The sequence below is a fragment of the Bombina bombina genome, chromosome 9 (assembly GCF_027579735.1).
Source record: "Bombina bombina isolate aBomBom1 chromosome 9, aBomBom1.pri, whole genome shotgun sequence".
Taxonomy (NCBI): domain Eukaryota; kingdom Metazoa; phylum Chordata; class Amphibia; order Anura; family Bombinatoridae; genus Bombina; species Bombina bombina.
The window spans coordinates 67,119,825-67,136,262 of record NC_069507.1 but is presented as its reverse complement, the minus strand read 5'-3'; the positions used below and the strand labels follow the sequence as shown (position 1 = coordinate 67,136,262).

Below are 16,438 nucleotides of genomic sequence, written 5' to 3'. Positions count from 1 at the left end.
ATTAGTGAGTCTTTTGTAACTAGTGAAGCGTTTAATGCAGCCCAGATCGTGATGTCATCAGTGGGCGGAGCTTGGCAGCCATTTCAAAGTGACCAGAGACATTTTAAAATAACTTTTTTTGCTGTTACTGATGCATACTATAGAAAGGAATGCAGCAGGATATTTGCATCTTAATCTAAAGTAAGACTTTAAAATGACTAATGTGTAGAGTGTCCCTTTAAATGCTGCTCCAGTTTCTCCTCTCCCCTTGTGATAGCAGAGATGATGAAGGGGTTAAAGGGACACTGAACCCAATTTTTTTTTTTCTTTCGTGATTCAGATAGAGCATGCAATTTAAAGCAACTTTCTAATTTACTCCTGTTATCAATTTTTCTTTGTTCTCTTGCTATCTTTATTTGAAAAAGATAGTCCAGAACCTTGGACACCACTTGTTTATTGGTGGATGAATGTATCCACCAATCAGCAAGAACAACCCAGGTTGTTCACCAAAATGGGCCAACATCTAAACTTACAGTCTTGCTTTTCAAATAAAGATACCAAGAGAATGAAGAACATTTGCTAATATGAGTAATTTAGAAAGAAAAAAAAATGGGTTCAGTGTCCCTTTAACTATAACATTAATTTAGCACATATAAATTTTGATGAAATAGCCAATAAAAATTGCAAACTAATCTCAAAAAGATTTGCATGTCATACCTCCCTTTTTTCCCGTGAACAAAAAATCTTTTGTAATTTGGCCAAAATATTAAAACCTGGCCACTAATTCTATCAAAAAGATTAATGAGATTGTTACCAGAAATGTTCTTTCTGTTTTTCATTTTTAAATTTTGTTTACAACATCCAGAAAATCCCCTCTCAGACCTAATTTGCTATATTTCTTTAGCTGCCAAAAAAAGTATGGAAAGAGAACAGAAACGAGAATATTTCGCCATATCAAACATTTCATATTAAAGAGACACAGAGTTCCACTCTGTTCTGCAATTCTTGTAAAGTGAATATATCTAATATAACATCATATTATTTATCATTAAAAATGAAGGATATAAAATCTAGAAAGTTTTATTTATGCTGCAGCAGATATAACACAACTCCACCCTCCCACAGTTTGACAAATTGTTTAGAATTTTGGTGAAGACAAGATCCTTTTTAAATAAACTGTAAGTCTGCATATACTCAGTAATTATGTCCCAGCAAGTTATTGCATGGAAATAAAAGTCAGGATTTTATTTTACTAAAAGATATACCATAATGCAATAAAAATATCTTGACATACAACAATAAACATATTTCCTCCTATGGGAGGGGATATGCATCCTCTGCTCTGTTTTGTTATTTATTTGTATTAAAATCTTATTTTAAATAACAATAATTTTATATTAATAAATAAAACAGGGGACAACAAATCTGTTTAAAATTTAGGAGCCAGTAAGAATATTTAGGAGCCAGTCATACTTAAAGAAACCTAACAGTGGTATTAGTATATAGATACATGTAGAATAACCCCAAAATGGGTAACATTCCAGGAGAAAGTGGTTCCCTGGCTCCCGGGTTTGTCGAGCCCTGAAATAAAGAATATTTAAACAAAATATTATATCCATTTCCATTATTTTAATAACAGTGAAGTTGCATTTCTAATTATATAAACCATGAATAAGTTTGCACTGTATCAAAAGACAGATTTCATTTTGATGAGGTTATGATGATATATTCCCTTAATGTGTTTCCAATTAATTTTTATACCAGCTGCAGAGTTTAAAATGTATATGGGATTGTCCCTTTAAACCACAATCTGTTAAAATAGGTTGAGCTTGTAGGGAAATCAGATCTAATTGTATCACTTTCTATACACACACATGCTGCTTTATACAATCTCTTTCTGTATACCAACGTCAAATACTTAGAAAGAACAATGGAAAACTAAAATTGTAATGATTATCTCTCCTACCTCCAACTGGGATTGAAAAGAAAAATCTGCTGGCTGTGTTTACACAGCTTTTTTATAGCCAATAGTTAAGACACTTTCATTATATGTAGGGATAACATTAGCAACTTCAGCTATTTCAAATACTGATATAGAGGTAAAGGAGCTATTGGTAAACAATGTAATACTCTCCAGCAGGTAAAATGGATCATTGAGAACAAATTAAAGAGGATAAAATCCTTTGACAAGTTTGGAAGCTTGATTAGCAAATGGCTTGAGTTTTATCTTTACAATTTGTCTTCTGATTATTGTACTCCATAACTGTTAACTTACAATTTATGCCTATGTTCTTATCTTTATTGTACCCTATAACTGCTTAATATGTTGGCACTTTATAAATAAACTTTAATAATAATAAAAATAATATCTTCACATTTAATACGTTTATTGCTCTAATATACAACATATGTCAAATTTAGACTACCTTAAATATAAAAAAGAATATTTTAAAATCTTGTATTTTTTTAAAAATGTGGGATAATGTTTTTTCAAGGCATGTGCTGATGTCACAGTCAACTATAGCAAGGTCATTGTTTGACCACAGAAAGCCTAATCAGTCTATTTGCAGAAATAAATTGTATTTAGTGACATTGAACATGAGAAGGTAGACAGCTTTGCAGTGCAACTAAACATGGTTTATGTTAATTACACAAACTGACATTTTCTACCAATTGGCAAATCATTAGCTTTTAAGTTTCTTTTCGTCTCATTTACAGCTCAATTTACAAAGCAGCTACAATTATGTTTAAAGAGGTCTGTTCTGCAGGCAGCTTTTGCACATTTTCAGTCTGTGCTAATGCTACTGGGGATGATTTCACTGCATTCCAGTCTGACATTTCTTTCAGACACACAGTAAATTTAAGTGATACCTGCAAGATATTTAGATAAACATTTTCAGGAGACATAAATAGACAGGCAGAGAGAAACTGTCAGATAAGGACAACAAACATAAAAATCAGTGGGGAAAAGATGTGACAAAGAGAGAAAATAAATATAGGTACAAATCCCCAAATCTGGAATTCCAAAATTCAAACTTATTCTGAAATCTAAACTTTCTAATTAATATTTTTTGAAAATAAATGTTTAAAAAAAATTACTGTTTTTCCTGGCTATAAGTCACAATCTTCTCTGCCTGTTTTTTTTTTGTTAGTTTTTTTGTGATCTAAAATGCAAATAATACATAGTCTATATTTATTTACAACAAATATTACCGATTACAGTACTGTACTGTCTGTCTGAGGGTACTGTGTATACTAAAGTAGCAAACATTATATAAAACTACCTTTATTTTAGTGATTCTAAAGTTTAATTAATAAGTGCCCGGTATAAAAAAATACTCTTAAAAACCGGGACACTTTCATTAATTAAACTTTACATTGAAGCTTCTTTTTTAAAATACTTACTTTTGTTTATGGAGAGCAGACCGGAAATCCTCCACCCTCAGCACCTGCTGTAATTAGCAAAGCAATGACGAATCTGGCTTGCTCCAATCGTTGCATTGCTTTACGAGCTGCACGCCAAAGGGGGCACTCAATGATTGAAGGAACCCAGATTCGTCATAGATCTGCTAACTACAGCAGGAGCTGCGGGAGGATCAGTGGTCTGCTTTCCATAAAGAAAAGGTAAGTATTTTAAAAAAGAAGCTTCAATGTAAAGTTTTATGAATGATAGTGCCCCTGTTTTTAAGAGTATTTTTAGATACCTGCACTTTTTAATTAAACTTTATATTCACTTTAAATGTATAAGCTGTATTATGACAAGTAACTATTGCCCAATTGACATAAGATTTTGTTGTTCACACTTGGGGGCCTAATTACTAACATGCAAATGGACATGATCTGATATTGTGGATCATGTCCGCCGCACATCAATGAATGCCGACAGCGTACGCTGTCGGCATTTCTTATTGCACCAAACTGTCTCATTTTACAAATGCAAATATTCCAAAATCCAAACCTTTTCCAGTCCCAAGCAATTTGGATAAAGGGTTTTCTATGTGTAACAGGACTGAACTCCAATAATCAGTAGCCCAGGTTATATGGATTTTCATTTCTTTTTTTTTTCAGGCCACTTCTGTCTAAATCCAGGTGCAATATCAGTTTCTTAAAATAATGGTAAATATAAAATGAGATTAGCATTGAAGACACTCAAATAATTTTAGAGCCACATTTTAGCTTGAAAGGGTTCTAAGGACACCTACATTATAATATAATGTGGGGAAAAAAAAGTTTTTGTGTCACTTTCTCCCCATGCTGGAGAGTTTTTGATAATTGGCCCCTAGGTAAGACAAAAAGATTGAAGGCACTGCAGCCAAAATTGCAAATGTATGTTAAAATTGTTTTAAATAATAATAAAAAAAAAAAACCTATTTAATATTTTTTTTTTCTACAAACATCATAATTAAATACTCATGAAATACATTATGCTTTTGTGAAAAATATTGTGTTTTTCCCATTCTCCTAAGTGAGACCACAAAGCAAATTTTGTAACCTAGGTCTTCTTCAAAAAGTAGGAAACTGCCTAAACCAGCTATTGTGATTGCTTAGAGCGGTGGAAGGGTTAATATATAGCTAATCTTAATTAGCTACAATTTCTGACAAACTTATTTTGGCCACAATTAAGATACAATACTCAACAATGTTTTTTCATGTAGTCTTGCAAATAATTAATAAAGTGATCTGTTGAAATTAAGTAATTGATTACTAATATATACTACGCATAATTTAAAAAAATAACATCTCTTTAAACTGCACAGGCATTTTTGTTGATAAATCACTTGATAAGCAAATCTAAAAGATTATCATATTCCCTTTGGTGAATATATTTTGGAAGCAGAGGGTGAATATTAAATAATTACAGATTATCTCAAAAGGGAACGAGTAAAGTTGTAGCTTTCAGATTCCATTTGGAATTTCTTTGTCTCTGTAACTCTCTACGCATCTTTCAAACAGTTGATGTAAAAATGTCTAAGGCTAATGTGTTCTGTAAACGTTTGGACACACACGAACAAAGCCCAGGTTTTCATTATCTAAGCCAGATATGCTTTCCCATGCTTTCCCATGAATAGATTATAACCCAGTAAAATATTCTTGCCAGAACCTTCCTATGATGAACAAATCTCTACCGTCTGGAAGTTTTTTTGTGCCAGAAAATCTTGTATGATTGATATCATGGTGAATTAAATTGTATCGGGGGAGAGACGATATGATAGGTACTTTCAAATACATTAAGGAATTCAACAAAGAACCGAAAGGAAGCACATTCCCAAGGAGAAAACTAACTAAAGATCATGATCTGAAGTTGAGAGAGTGAAAAGTTCAGGGATAATAAGGAGGAATTATCATTTTATATAAGTTGTGGTTGTTACTTGGAAATTTCTTCCATCAGAATTAGTAGCTCATAATTTAGAAGAGTGAATTAGAACTAATTATTGTTGTTCATTACAGATCACCCTTGCCAATCAAAGTTTTACATTTTCTGCGCATTTTTATATCTTGTGCTCAAGCAGATGTGTATACAATCATTTAATTACATTTTTTGTGCTGCCATATCCCAATTATTCTCTTACCCCTGTATATTTCTATATGTAGTTGTCTAATTTATATTTCTCACAACTGATTCCTGACAATAGTATACACAATTACAGCGCTTAAACCTTTGTTTGCATGTAATATACACAGAGATCACAGCGATCAACCCCCTTTCTGCCAGTAATATACAGAGAGCAATGATTTAAACACATTTCCACAAGTAACATATAAAGAGCTGAGATTTAAAACCAGATTTTTAATAACTATAACAAATGTTTAAAGGACCACTCAATGCAGTAGAATTGCATAATTACAAGTACTCAATAAATATACGATTTAATACCTACTCTAAATTTCAAATAAGCAGTAGATTTTTTTCTAACAAATTCATTTTTTCTCCCATTTTCCGGCCCCCTGTATCATGTGACAGACATCAACCAATCAATAGTATATGTATACCCTGTGAACTTGTGCACATGCTCAGTAGGATATTGTCCCCTAGAAAGTGTAAATATAAAAAGACTGTGCAAAATGTGATAATGGAAGTAAATTGGAAAGTGTCTTAAAACTAACGAATAATAAAAGTTTATTTTGACTTTAGTGCCCCTTTAAATATCTAGATAATAAATCAACAGTGCAAAATGTATACATTATTTTATTTTATATATTATTTTAGTTCCACTTGTTTCATAGAGGTTGGAGTTCCTCCATTTTATTTGAAGGGATACTGAACAACTATTATAACTTAAAAAATACATTTATATATTATTTTCTATGTAACATTTCCTTTAAATCCAAAATTATGTTTAGCTTTTTTAGTGAGATTCACTTGAGTCTGTGACATTTTACATATTGCTAGGTCAGATCAAAGCACATTCTTATTTACATTTATCCCTTATTGGCCATAGCAAAGATAAGGATAAAAAATATGAATCCCACAAGGTCTTTCAAGATATGTTTGCTCTTGATATATTCTGGACTTACAAAACCTTGTAAATTGTTCTAACAAAAGGTTTGTTAAATGATTTTAAAACCTTTCTTTTGTAATTCAGTGCTTAAAGGACCACTCACTCTAAATGGTGTTATTTAGCATGGTTATTGCAGTATGATTAAAAGGAAAGGAGAGCACTGTTTTTTTTTTATTTATTTCAATATGCAATATTTTTTACTTTTTAGTTTGCTTCTTAGCGTTTCTGCTCGGCAGCCCCGGAACACCCTGATAAAAGGGTTGTGCTTCCAAAATGTGTAACCCGGCCCCTTGGCCTATCAAATTGCTTTATTCAATTTCATGCAAAATAGCAGAGAAGTGCACTCTCTATATCAAGGGAGCGCGCGCACGTGACCGGGGGCGCGCTTCAAAGAAATCAAAGTGAATTTCAACATAGCACAGGACACTAATAGCGCTACATTGAAATATTACTCTGGTGATACTTAGGCTAGCGGTGCCTCTATTCTGTCATCATACCCGGAGCAGTGAAATAAACAAATACTTATATGATCCCTGTTAGCACAGTAGATTGAAACTGTCAGCAGTTTATAGGGAATTGCGGCTACAATTGTATTGGGTGTTACAGGCAGCAGTGTATTTTATATTACAAATTATGGGTAGAAATCTACTGTCAATTTCTGTCATTAGTTTATAGTTCATTGAACTGATGACAGAAATTGACAGTAGATTTCTACCCGTAATTTGTAATATAAAATACACTGCTGCCTGTAACACCCAATACAATTGTAGCCGCAATTCACTATAAACTGCTGACAGTTTCAATCCACGGTGCTAACAGGGATCATGTAAGGATCTACAATAGATCGTCTTACCTTCAGTATAAAGATGATCCTGAAGTTCTGCCTTCTGAGACCGCTCAACAATTCCGGGCACTAGCAAAATACATATGCAATGAAGAACACAGACGCGCTTTTATGCAGTGCTCATTTGTGTTCACACTTATGGGTGACAACATTTTAAGGGCGGGTCACAACAGCAATGCAATTTAGGGCTAAACGTACATATTAATATAGCAAGAAATGGTATAGACAAGACAGTTGGAATTCTACGTAGTAATTTTTTTTTTATCTTTTTGAAGGTAAACATTTATATTTATTGTTTCAGTCTGTCATACATTAATAATAAAGTTCTTTCAATTAAAAATAAAACATTATTTGGGTGAACTGTCCCTTTAAAGGACCACTCAATGCAGTAGAATTACATAATCAACAGATACATAGTAAATATGGAATGCAAAAGCATTTTCTCTAAATTTCAAATGAGTAGTAGCTTATTTTTCTGACAAATTTGACATTTCTTCCATTTGCTGACCCCCTGTGTCATGTGACAACTATGAGCCAATCAAAGACTCATATATGCATGCACTGTAATCTCTCGCACATACTCAGTAGTAGATGGTACCTCAGAAAGTGTGCATTTAAAAGGATTGAGCACAATTAGATAATATAAGTAAATTGGAAAGTTTTTCTAAAATGGTGTGCTCTAATTTAAAGGGACATTATACACTAGATTTTTCTTTGCATAGATGATCCATTTATATAGCCCATACAGTTTTTTTTATTATTATTAAATGTATAGTTTTGCTTATTTTTAAATAACATTGCTCTGATTTTCAGTCTCCTAACCAAGCCCCAAAGTTTTAGGAGAATACTGACGTATACCTACACCAGCTTGCTTCTGTTTGTGTAAAGAATCTTTTCATATGCAAAGGAAGGGGGGAGTGTCTGTTTTTTACCACTTGCAGTGGGTGTTACAGCTACCTATTTAACAGAGCTAAACTGGGAGCTTCTAAGTAAGTTTTTAAACAGTTTTTTACTGAATTTTTAGATCAGTGTCTGTGCATAGTATTCTTTATAGTAGTGTCTAATACGTGCAGTTATATGAAAAATAGTGTATACTGTCCCTTTATACTGTCATCTTAAAGTGATAGTTTACTCAAAAACTTTCTCTCCTTTAATATGTTCCCAATGATTAATTTTACCTGCTAGATTGTATTAAATTGTTTACAAATGGCTCCTTAGTCTTTATATTGGCATTTAAAATAGCTAATTTAGCCTTTAGTATCCCTACCTATTCTGAATTTTTCTATACCTAGGTATAGGCTTTTGACAAACTATGTAAACACAGCCTGCAGAAGAAATTACACTCAACAGTGGGGGGTGCAAGAGATAAAGCTCTAAAATGCTCATTTTCAATTGTTCTTTCTAAGTATTCTGTAGAGATAAGAAAAGGGAACATTTAAGTGATAAGATAACAAGATCTAATCTGTCTGCAAACTTAGCCTATTTTGATGGGCTGTGGTTTCCAAGAGCAAATCCAGCTATTTCTTGGGGGGGGGACAGCATAAATGAGCGATTTCTCATCTATTGCATACGCTGCAGTTGGAATAACAAGTTATGAGGAACACATTCAGGGACAAACAATTTTATAGTGAACTGTCCCTTTAATCTCAAGAATGCCTTGCAAGGACTCCAAGGCAGCTTCACCTGCATTATAACGGAAACGTAGAGTGGATTTAATCATCTTACACAAGCTAACACTAACAAAGCTGTATTTTACCTCCTTACCACAAGCAACACACATAAAGCAATAATTTCACCTCCGTATTGCCAGGCATAAACAAACCAGAAATGCAATGCCTTTCTCTGCCAGTAACACACAGGGGGATTGTGCCAGCAGCATATATCGTGTAGTGACTCCTTTTATGTTAGTAACATACATAGTTCAGTGTTTTAACTTTGTCTTTGTTAGTAACACAGGGAACAAGGGTTAACTCAGGTTCTAGCAGTTAAACTATCATTTCCCTCCAGCGCATTTTAGCTTCCTTCCCTCCTGGAATCAATTTCTGTATTCCCTAAGGTTAAAAAGCATTATTATAACCAAAATACCAGTGTAACTAAGTGCTGGCTTATCTATTCTGTTATCTTGTCTAATTACTCACCCCCCCCCCCCCCCCCCCAAACAATCAACTAGTTCTTGTTCTCTAATCTTACTGGTATTTCTTGGAATCAAATATCCCACAAGTTGTATTTTTTGCTCATTCTCAGACACGCGTGTCCCACACCTGTCCCTGAGACTTTCATTTTTTGCATCTGAGCAGTTTGTTGTGGCTTTAACTCACTGAATATAATGTGGGAGTTTAACAGAGATCGTTATGTTATAACAAAAATAGCAGGTGGAAACAGCTTATTGAACAAAACAAACAGAGATATATAACTGACTTGTAAGAATCTCTGCTCTAGTGAACTGTTTGCAGCTGGTTAAATGACAGCAACAAGGCTCTGTAGAGTGTTTCACTTTTTAAAGAAAAAAACACAGTACAATCTAAAGTTGGCACCCATTTACTTGCCAAGTGTCCCGATTTTCCCAGGACAAAACTAACTTTTACCCCTTCCCTTTCCCATATTATTATTTAAAAATGGTTTGGCATGGATGCCTGATGGTGGGAATCAGACAGGAAGTTTTTGTTGGTGGTATTAATATATGTGTTTGCATATCTTGGCATTCTCCTGCACTTTACATTACAACAGCTAATCAATAAAATAATACACTCAGTTGGTGAGCTGGCATCTAGGAATATAAATGCAATTTACAGACTGCACTAAATATTATAATATTTAATGTGTTGTGTGCAATTAATATTCAGTGTTTTGGAGTGAAAATTGTGGAGTGGTCAATACTATCATAGCCTGATTACTTAATTGCTGTTCTGTAAAGTGTCCCTGAGAACTTTATACAAATGCTTGCAAGTCCACTGTTCAAAGATGTATAATAATTGTGTTAGAATTATGTAAACACACACAAATACATGCTAAACAAACATACACACTAAATAAACAAAGACACATTAAACAAACATACACACTGAACAAACATACACACACTAAACAAGCATACACACAAACATTGCACAAACTAAACAATCATACACACACTAAACAAACATACACACAAACATTGCACAAGCACTAAACAAACACACACAACATTACACACAGACACTAAACAAACATACACACACACACATTACCCTTAGACACTAAACAAACATACACACACACTAAAAAACATAGACACACAAACATTACACACAAACACACACTACACAAACATATATGCACAAACAGAGCACACACACTACACAAGCACACACATACTACACAGACAAGCACACACACAAAACACACACATTCACACGCAAACACACACTACACAGACAAGCATACAAACACAAACACCCTACACAAATATACACAAACACATCACAAACACACACTACACACACAAACACTACACAACATCGACAGACACATACACACACAAACACTATACTACAAGAATATACTTGTAAACTGCATATGCAACCATACAGAGACAAACATATCACAGACACACACAAACACTACACTACACAGACAAGTAAACACCCTATACAAACATACACGCAAACATATCACAGACACACATACATACACATACACAAACACTACACAGACACACATTACACAGGCAAGCATACACTTGTAAACACCCTATACAAACATATACATAAACACATTACAGACACACACACATACATACACAAAACTACACTACATAGACACACACATACACACAAACACCACACTACATAGACACACACATACGCCTACACTACACAGACACACACTACACAGATAAGAATACACTTGTAAACACCCTATACAAACATATACATAAACACATCACAAACACACACATATACATGCACAAACACTACACTACATAGACACACACATACACAGACAAGCATACACTTGTAAACACTTTATATACAAATACACAAAAACACATCACAGACACACACATGCATAAACACTACACTACATAGACACACACAAACGCTACACTACATAGACACACAAACACTACACTGACACACACTACACAGACAAGCATACACTTGTAAGCACCCTATACAAACATACACATAAACACATTACAGACAGACACACACACAAACTACACTACATAGACACACACATACACACACAAACACCACACTACATAGACACATAGACACACACATACACGAACACTACACTACATAGACACACACATACACAGACAAGCATACACTTGTAAACACTTTATAAACAAATACACACAAACACATCACAGACATACACACATGCACAAACACTACACTACATAGACTGACACACACATACACACACAAACACTACATTACATACACACACACACAAACACTACACCGACAAACACTACACAAACTACACAAAGCATACACTTGTAAACACCCTATACAAACATACACATAAACACATCAAAAACACACACACACACATACATGCACAAACACTACACTACATAGACACACACATACACAGACAAGCATACACTTGTAAACACTTTATACATAAATACACACAAACACATCACAGACAAACACACATGCACAAACACTACACTACATAGACACACACATACCTGTACACACACAAACACTGCACTACATAGACACCCACACACAAACACTACATAGGCACACACTACACAGACAAGCATACACTTATAAACACTATATACAAACATACACATAAACACATCACAAACACATACATGCACAAACACTACACTACATAGGCACACACATACACAAAAAAAGCCCTTCTCTACACAGAAAAGCATACACACACAAATACACTACACATAACACACACAAATACACGCACACATAACACACACAAACTCTACACCCATACAGTAGATAGGCCAAGTAGAAGCCAGGCAGCGATTCTTATCTGGCAGCCGAACATTCTTCATGTTGTATTTTAATGTCCTTTCTGCTAAAATTGGATGCAATTACAGGACAGGAACAGATTAATCACACACAAAAATGATGTTACTTTTAACTTTGTTTTATTTTCTATTGATATAGCTGGTATGTGTACATTGGTACTGCAGCCTTCACAAGTTAGTATGAAATGCATTTATTACTATAAAACATTCTACAGTGCCTGACTGCTGCCTTTGGGCAGGGTTGTTATAAAGTACCATCAAATACATTAGAATTGCATACTCAACAAACGCATAATATAAAGACAATGCAATAACAAATTGCATGAATTTCAAATGAGCTGTATATTTTATTTCTGAAAAAAAAAATAAAGTTACTTCCATTTCCCTGCCCTCTGTACCACGAGACAGCAATTTAGCCAATCACAGATGCATATACCCACATATACTGTAGGAGCCAGTACGTACCTCAATAAGTGCATATAAGAAGAATGTATACAGTTTGATCATGAAAGGTTTCTTTTTTGATCATTTTTTAACTGCATGCTCTTTCTGAACCATGTAAATGTAATTTGTACCGTTATGTCAATTATTTAGAGCAATTCAGTAATCAGATAAAATACTGAACAAATAATTGACGGGGTCCCATCTCAGAAGTGTTTTGGGCCAATGGCTGATAGGCTACAAGTTGGTAGATCTAGTAAGGTGTATATAACTCAGAGGGGCTGAGGGCAATAGGATCTGAGAGCTAATCATTACCCAGACTACGTCTTTCTGCTAGTAATCCAGTCTGTTTGGTGATCACATCTGACAAGCCTGTCTCTGAGCTCTGCATGAAGGTTTCAATACAACTGTTTGTCTTTCTATCCTGTAGAGAAGCCGGTCAGCTTGAGTTACCGATGTCCCTGCAGATACTTTGAAAGCAATGTGGCTAAAAGCAGCATCAAGCACATGAAGATCCTCTCCACCCAAACCTGTTCTCTACAGATTGTGTAAGTACACACAGACATACCACCAGTGGCTTCCCACTCACCAGCGAGTATCTAGAAACAAAAAGACTATTGTATCACTGACATTTTCCAAAGAACTTAAACTGCATGCCCCTATCCTCTCCCACTGTGACTACTGTAAGTCTGCTTAGTAACTAGCTTCTTTGTTAAACAACAGATAGTATCACGTGGAGTCTTCTAATTTCTATATAGTCACAACAACTCTAAATACAATTATCAGACTACATTGCACCTTCCAGCCAGGCCTGCCCTTTGGGAAAGGTGAGAGGGGAACCCGTCCAGGGCTCCCCATGCTTTTAGGGCCCAGCACCTTCAGGGATGAGGGTATTAGAAGGTCCAATGTAAATCCTGAAGTGTTTATGGTATCAGAAGGTTTACTATATACTGTTATCTTTTATATAGGTAACACTGAATATTGAAACAGGGGTGGACCATACAGGGGGAGGGGAATAAGAGCGCTGGGGTGTGGGGGCCTGTAAATTTGTTTTGACCACTGCCCCTTAAATGCTAAGGGTGTCCCTGCTATCCGCATTTCAAATTTGACTCTCAATAAACCCCCCTGTATATTATATTACAATGTTGTAAAATGTTGCAGTATTTACTGTGATATTTGAAATTCTGTGAGATTAAAAATCTCAAAAGTAAATCAAACACAGAAAATTATAAAATTTGAGTTTAAAAACCTGAATTCAAACAGATCATATGAAAGTAATACATTTTATGTTTCAGGATGAGCAACACATTTTTAAACTAATAAATATACTTTCTTCAAGGAATACCTCTAAATTGAAGTATATTTTAACCTTATACTGAATTTATGTTGTTTAGCTTTTACATGAGCTCGTTTTAATGCTTTGTTTTTTGTTTCTCTGTTTAGTGTAATAAATTTTTTTGCCAACTCTCACCTTCCTAATCCCGAATATATACAAATTTTTTCACTTATGCTGTTTTCCCCTCTTCCTGGTAGGGCACGCCTGAAGCACAATGGCAAACAAGTTTGCTTGGACCCAAAGATGAAATGGATTCAGGAATACCTGGAGAAAGCTTTGAACAAGTAAGCAGGCCCTACCGCAGCCTTGCAGCAAGTACCCCCCCATCATGAAATGTTAAGACACGTTCACCATCCATGGGCACCCATATTCTTCTCACTCGGAATCTTTTAACGTATCTTGTGCCGAGCCTTGTCACAATCCTAATATTGTCTAAAGACTGAGTGGGCCTCTGTGGACATGCGGAGGCTGTCCCAATAACAAGCGGTACACGACAATACTATGGTCCTAATGCTGAAAAAAAAAAAGGACCAAAATCAAGGTGACCAATCCAGTATGCGTGAGGTGCAAAGGCTGTGAGATGTATCCTCTATACCTGTATCTTTGTTTTTGTACTTAGTATACAGCACATCAGCATGCTCACTATGTTCCTTATTTTATAAATTGTAGACTAAAGCAGCCAAGAGCATTTATATATGAATATATCAATCTCTTTAATGTTCTTGTTGCCCTGCATCACTGTTATTTGGTGCAAAATTGGAGTTGGTGCTAAACTAAAATTCTGGCAAATTCTGACTCTTTATATAGGAAGCAAGGAGATTGGTTTCTTAAAGGGACACTGACATTTGATACCTTGGCATTATATAAAATAACTGCTTAATAGAAATGTATTAGGACTGGGAAGTTCTAAAGTCAACAAAAAGCACAGTTTGATAGACGATTATTTTTTTTTTTTCCAAAAGCACAGACATATTGACATGCAATGAAAATAATATGTCATTGTCTCTTTAAGGGTAACTCTGTTGCATATATGAATTATCAACATAATTTGTAGAGTTCATTCTCAGTGGTTATTAGTCTATAGTGGTCATACGTTTATCATTAACAGTGAGGTTGTGATGGCTATGGCTGCATTACATGGAACTTTGCACAACTGGTTATCCCAGTAGTTGCATCCCATAAACTGATAAACAGCAAAGAGATATCACTCATATGTAAAGGGGTTAAACAAATGCAATCATTAGTTTTTATGAATTGTCTACCCCCAAGCCTGTTTCTCTCAGCATCTCTGTAAATGACACTTCCCAGCTGCCCCCATGTTTAAATTTGAGGTTCAGAGAAATTCACTCAGCATCTGGCCTCACTCTGCAGCCTGCAGAGGGACATCTAGCTAGGGCTGCCTGATGGGTTTCAGCATATTTTTTTAACCTGCATCAAAACATTGGTCTTGTTTTTGTGCCAAAACTTTAACAGGCGAATGCCATAATGCAAACACAGGCAGACAAGCTGTTGCTTTGTAGTTTTTAGTGTCCTCGGTTAATAAGCAGAAAAGGACCTTCTTGAGTAATGGGAATGTTACATTTGACACCTATACCCTATAGGACAGGTAACATAGCACTTCATTTTTCTTTATTTCCTTTATCCATCAACAACCTTCTAATTGAGGCCTGAGCATCGATCTTGCACAGAATGTATATTACAGCTGTAGGCGCAGAAAGCACAAAGCACAAGGTATTATCTGCCCCTGGTTTTTCCTTTCAGCCAATTATTGATATATTTTATTTTATTTTTTTAATGTGAATTTAGAATCTATTCCTAAGAAAGTGAAAATTCCAAAAGTAGCATTATTTGTAGACTCTAAAACACCATTCTTTGGCATTAAAAGGAAATAAAAATAACATTGCAGCATACATTCATTAATTTACTTTGTTTCAAAGTGCCTCCATCATTCTTAAAGGGACAGTCAAGTCAAAAGGAAACTTTCATGATGCAATTTTAAACAACTTTCCAATTTACTTTTTTCACCAAATTTGCTTTGTTCTCTTGGTATTCTTTTTTGAAAGCTAAACCTACGTAGTCTCAAACTGATTTCTAAACCTTTGAAGGCTGTCCCTTATCTCGGTGCACTTGACAGTTTTCCTTAGTTAGACAGTGCTAGTTCACGTGTGCCATATAGACATTGTGCTTACTCCCGTGGAGTTATTTATGTGTCAGCACTGATTGGCTAAAATGCAAGTCTGTCAAAAGAACTGAAATAAGGGGGCAGTCTGCAGAGGCTTAGATACAAGGTAATCCCAGAGGTAAAAGTATATTATTATAACTGTGTTGGTTATGCAAAA

The 16,438-nt window shown here is 34.9% G+C and overlaps 1 protein-coding gene across 1 annotated transcript in view; it reads left to right on the top strand.

Moving 5' to 3' along the window:
• CXCL12 (C-X-C motif chemokine ligand 12) overlaps positions 1 to 16,438 on the top strand; it is an 84,401-nt gene that overhangs the window by 13,187 nt on the left and 54,776 nt on the right. Inside the window, exons 2-3 of the mRNA XM_053692193.1 lie at positions 13,194 to 13,311; positions 14,297 to 14,383. Coding sequence (XP_053548168.1) covers positions 13,194 to 13,311; positions 14,297 to 14,383 — 205 coding nt within the window. The remainder of the gene's footprint in view (positions 1 to 13,193; positions 13,312 to 14,296; positions 14,384 to 16,438) is intronic.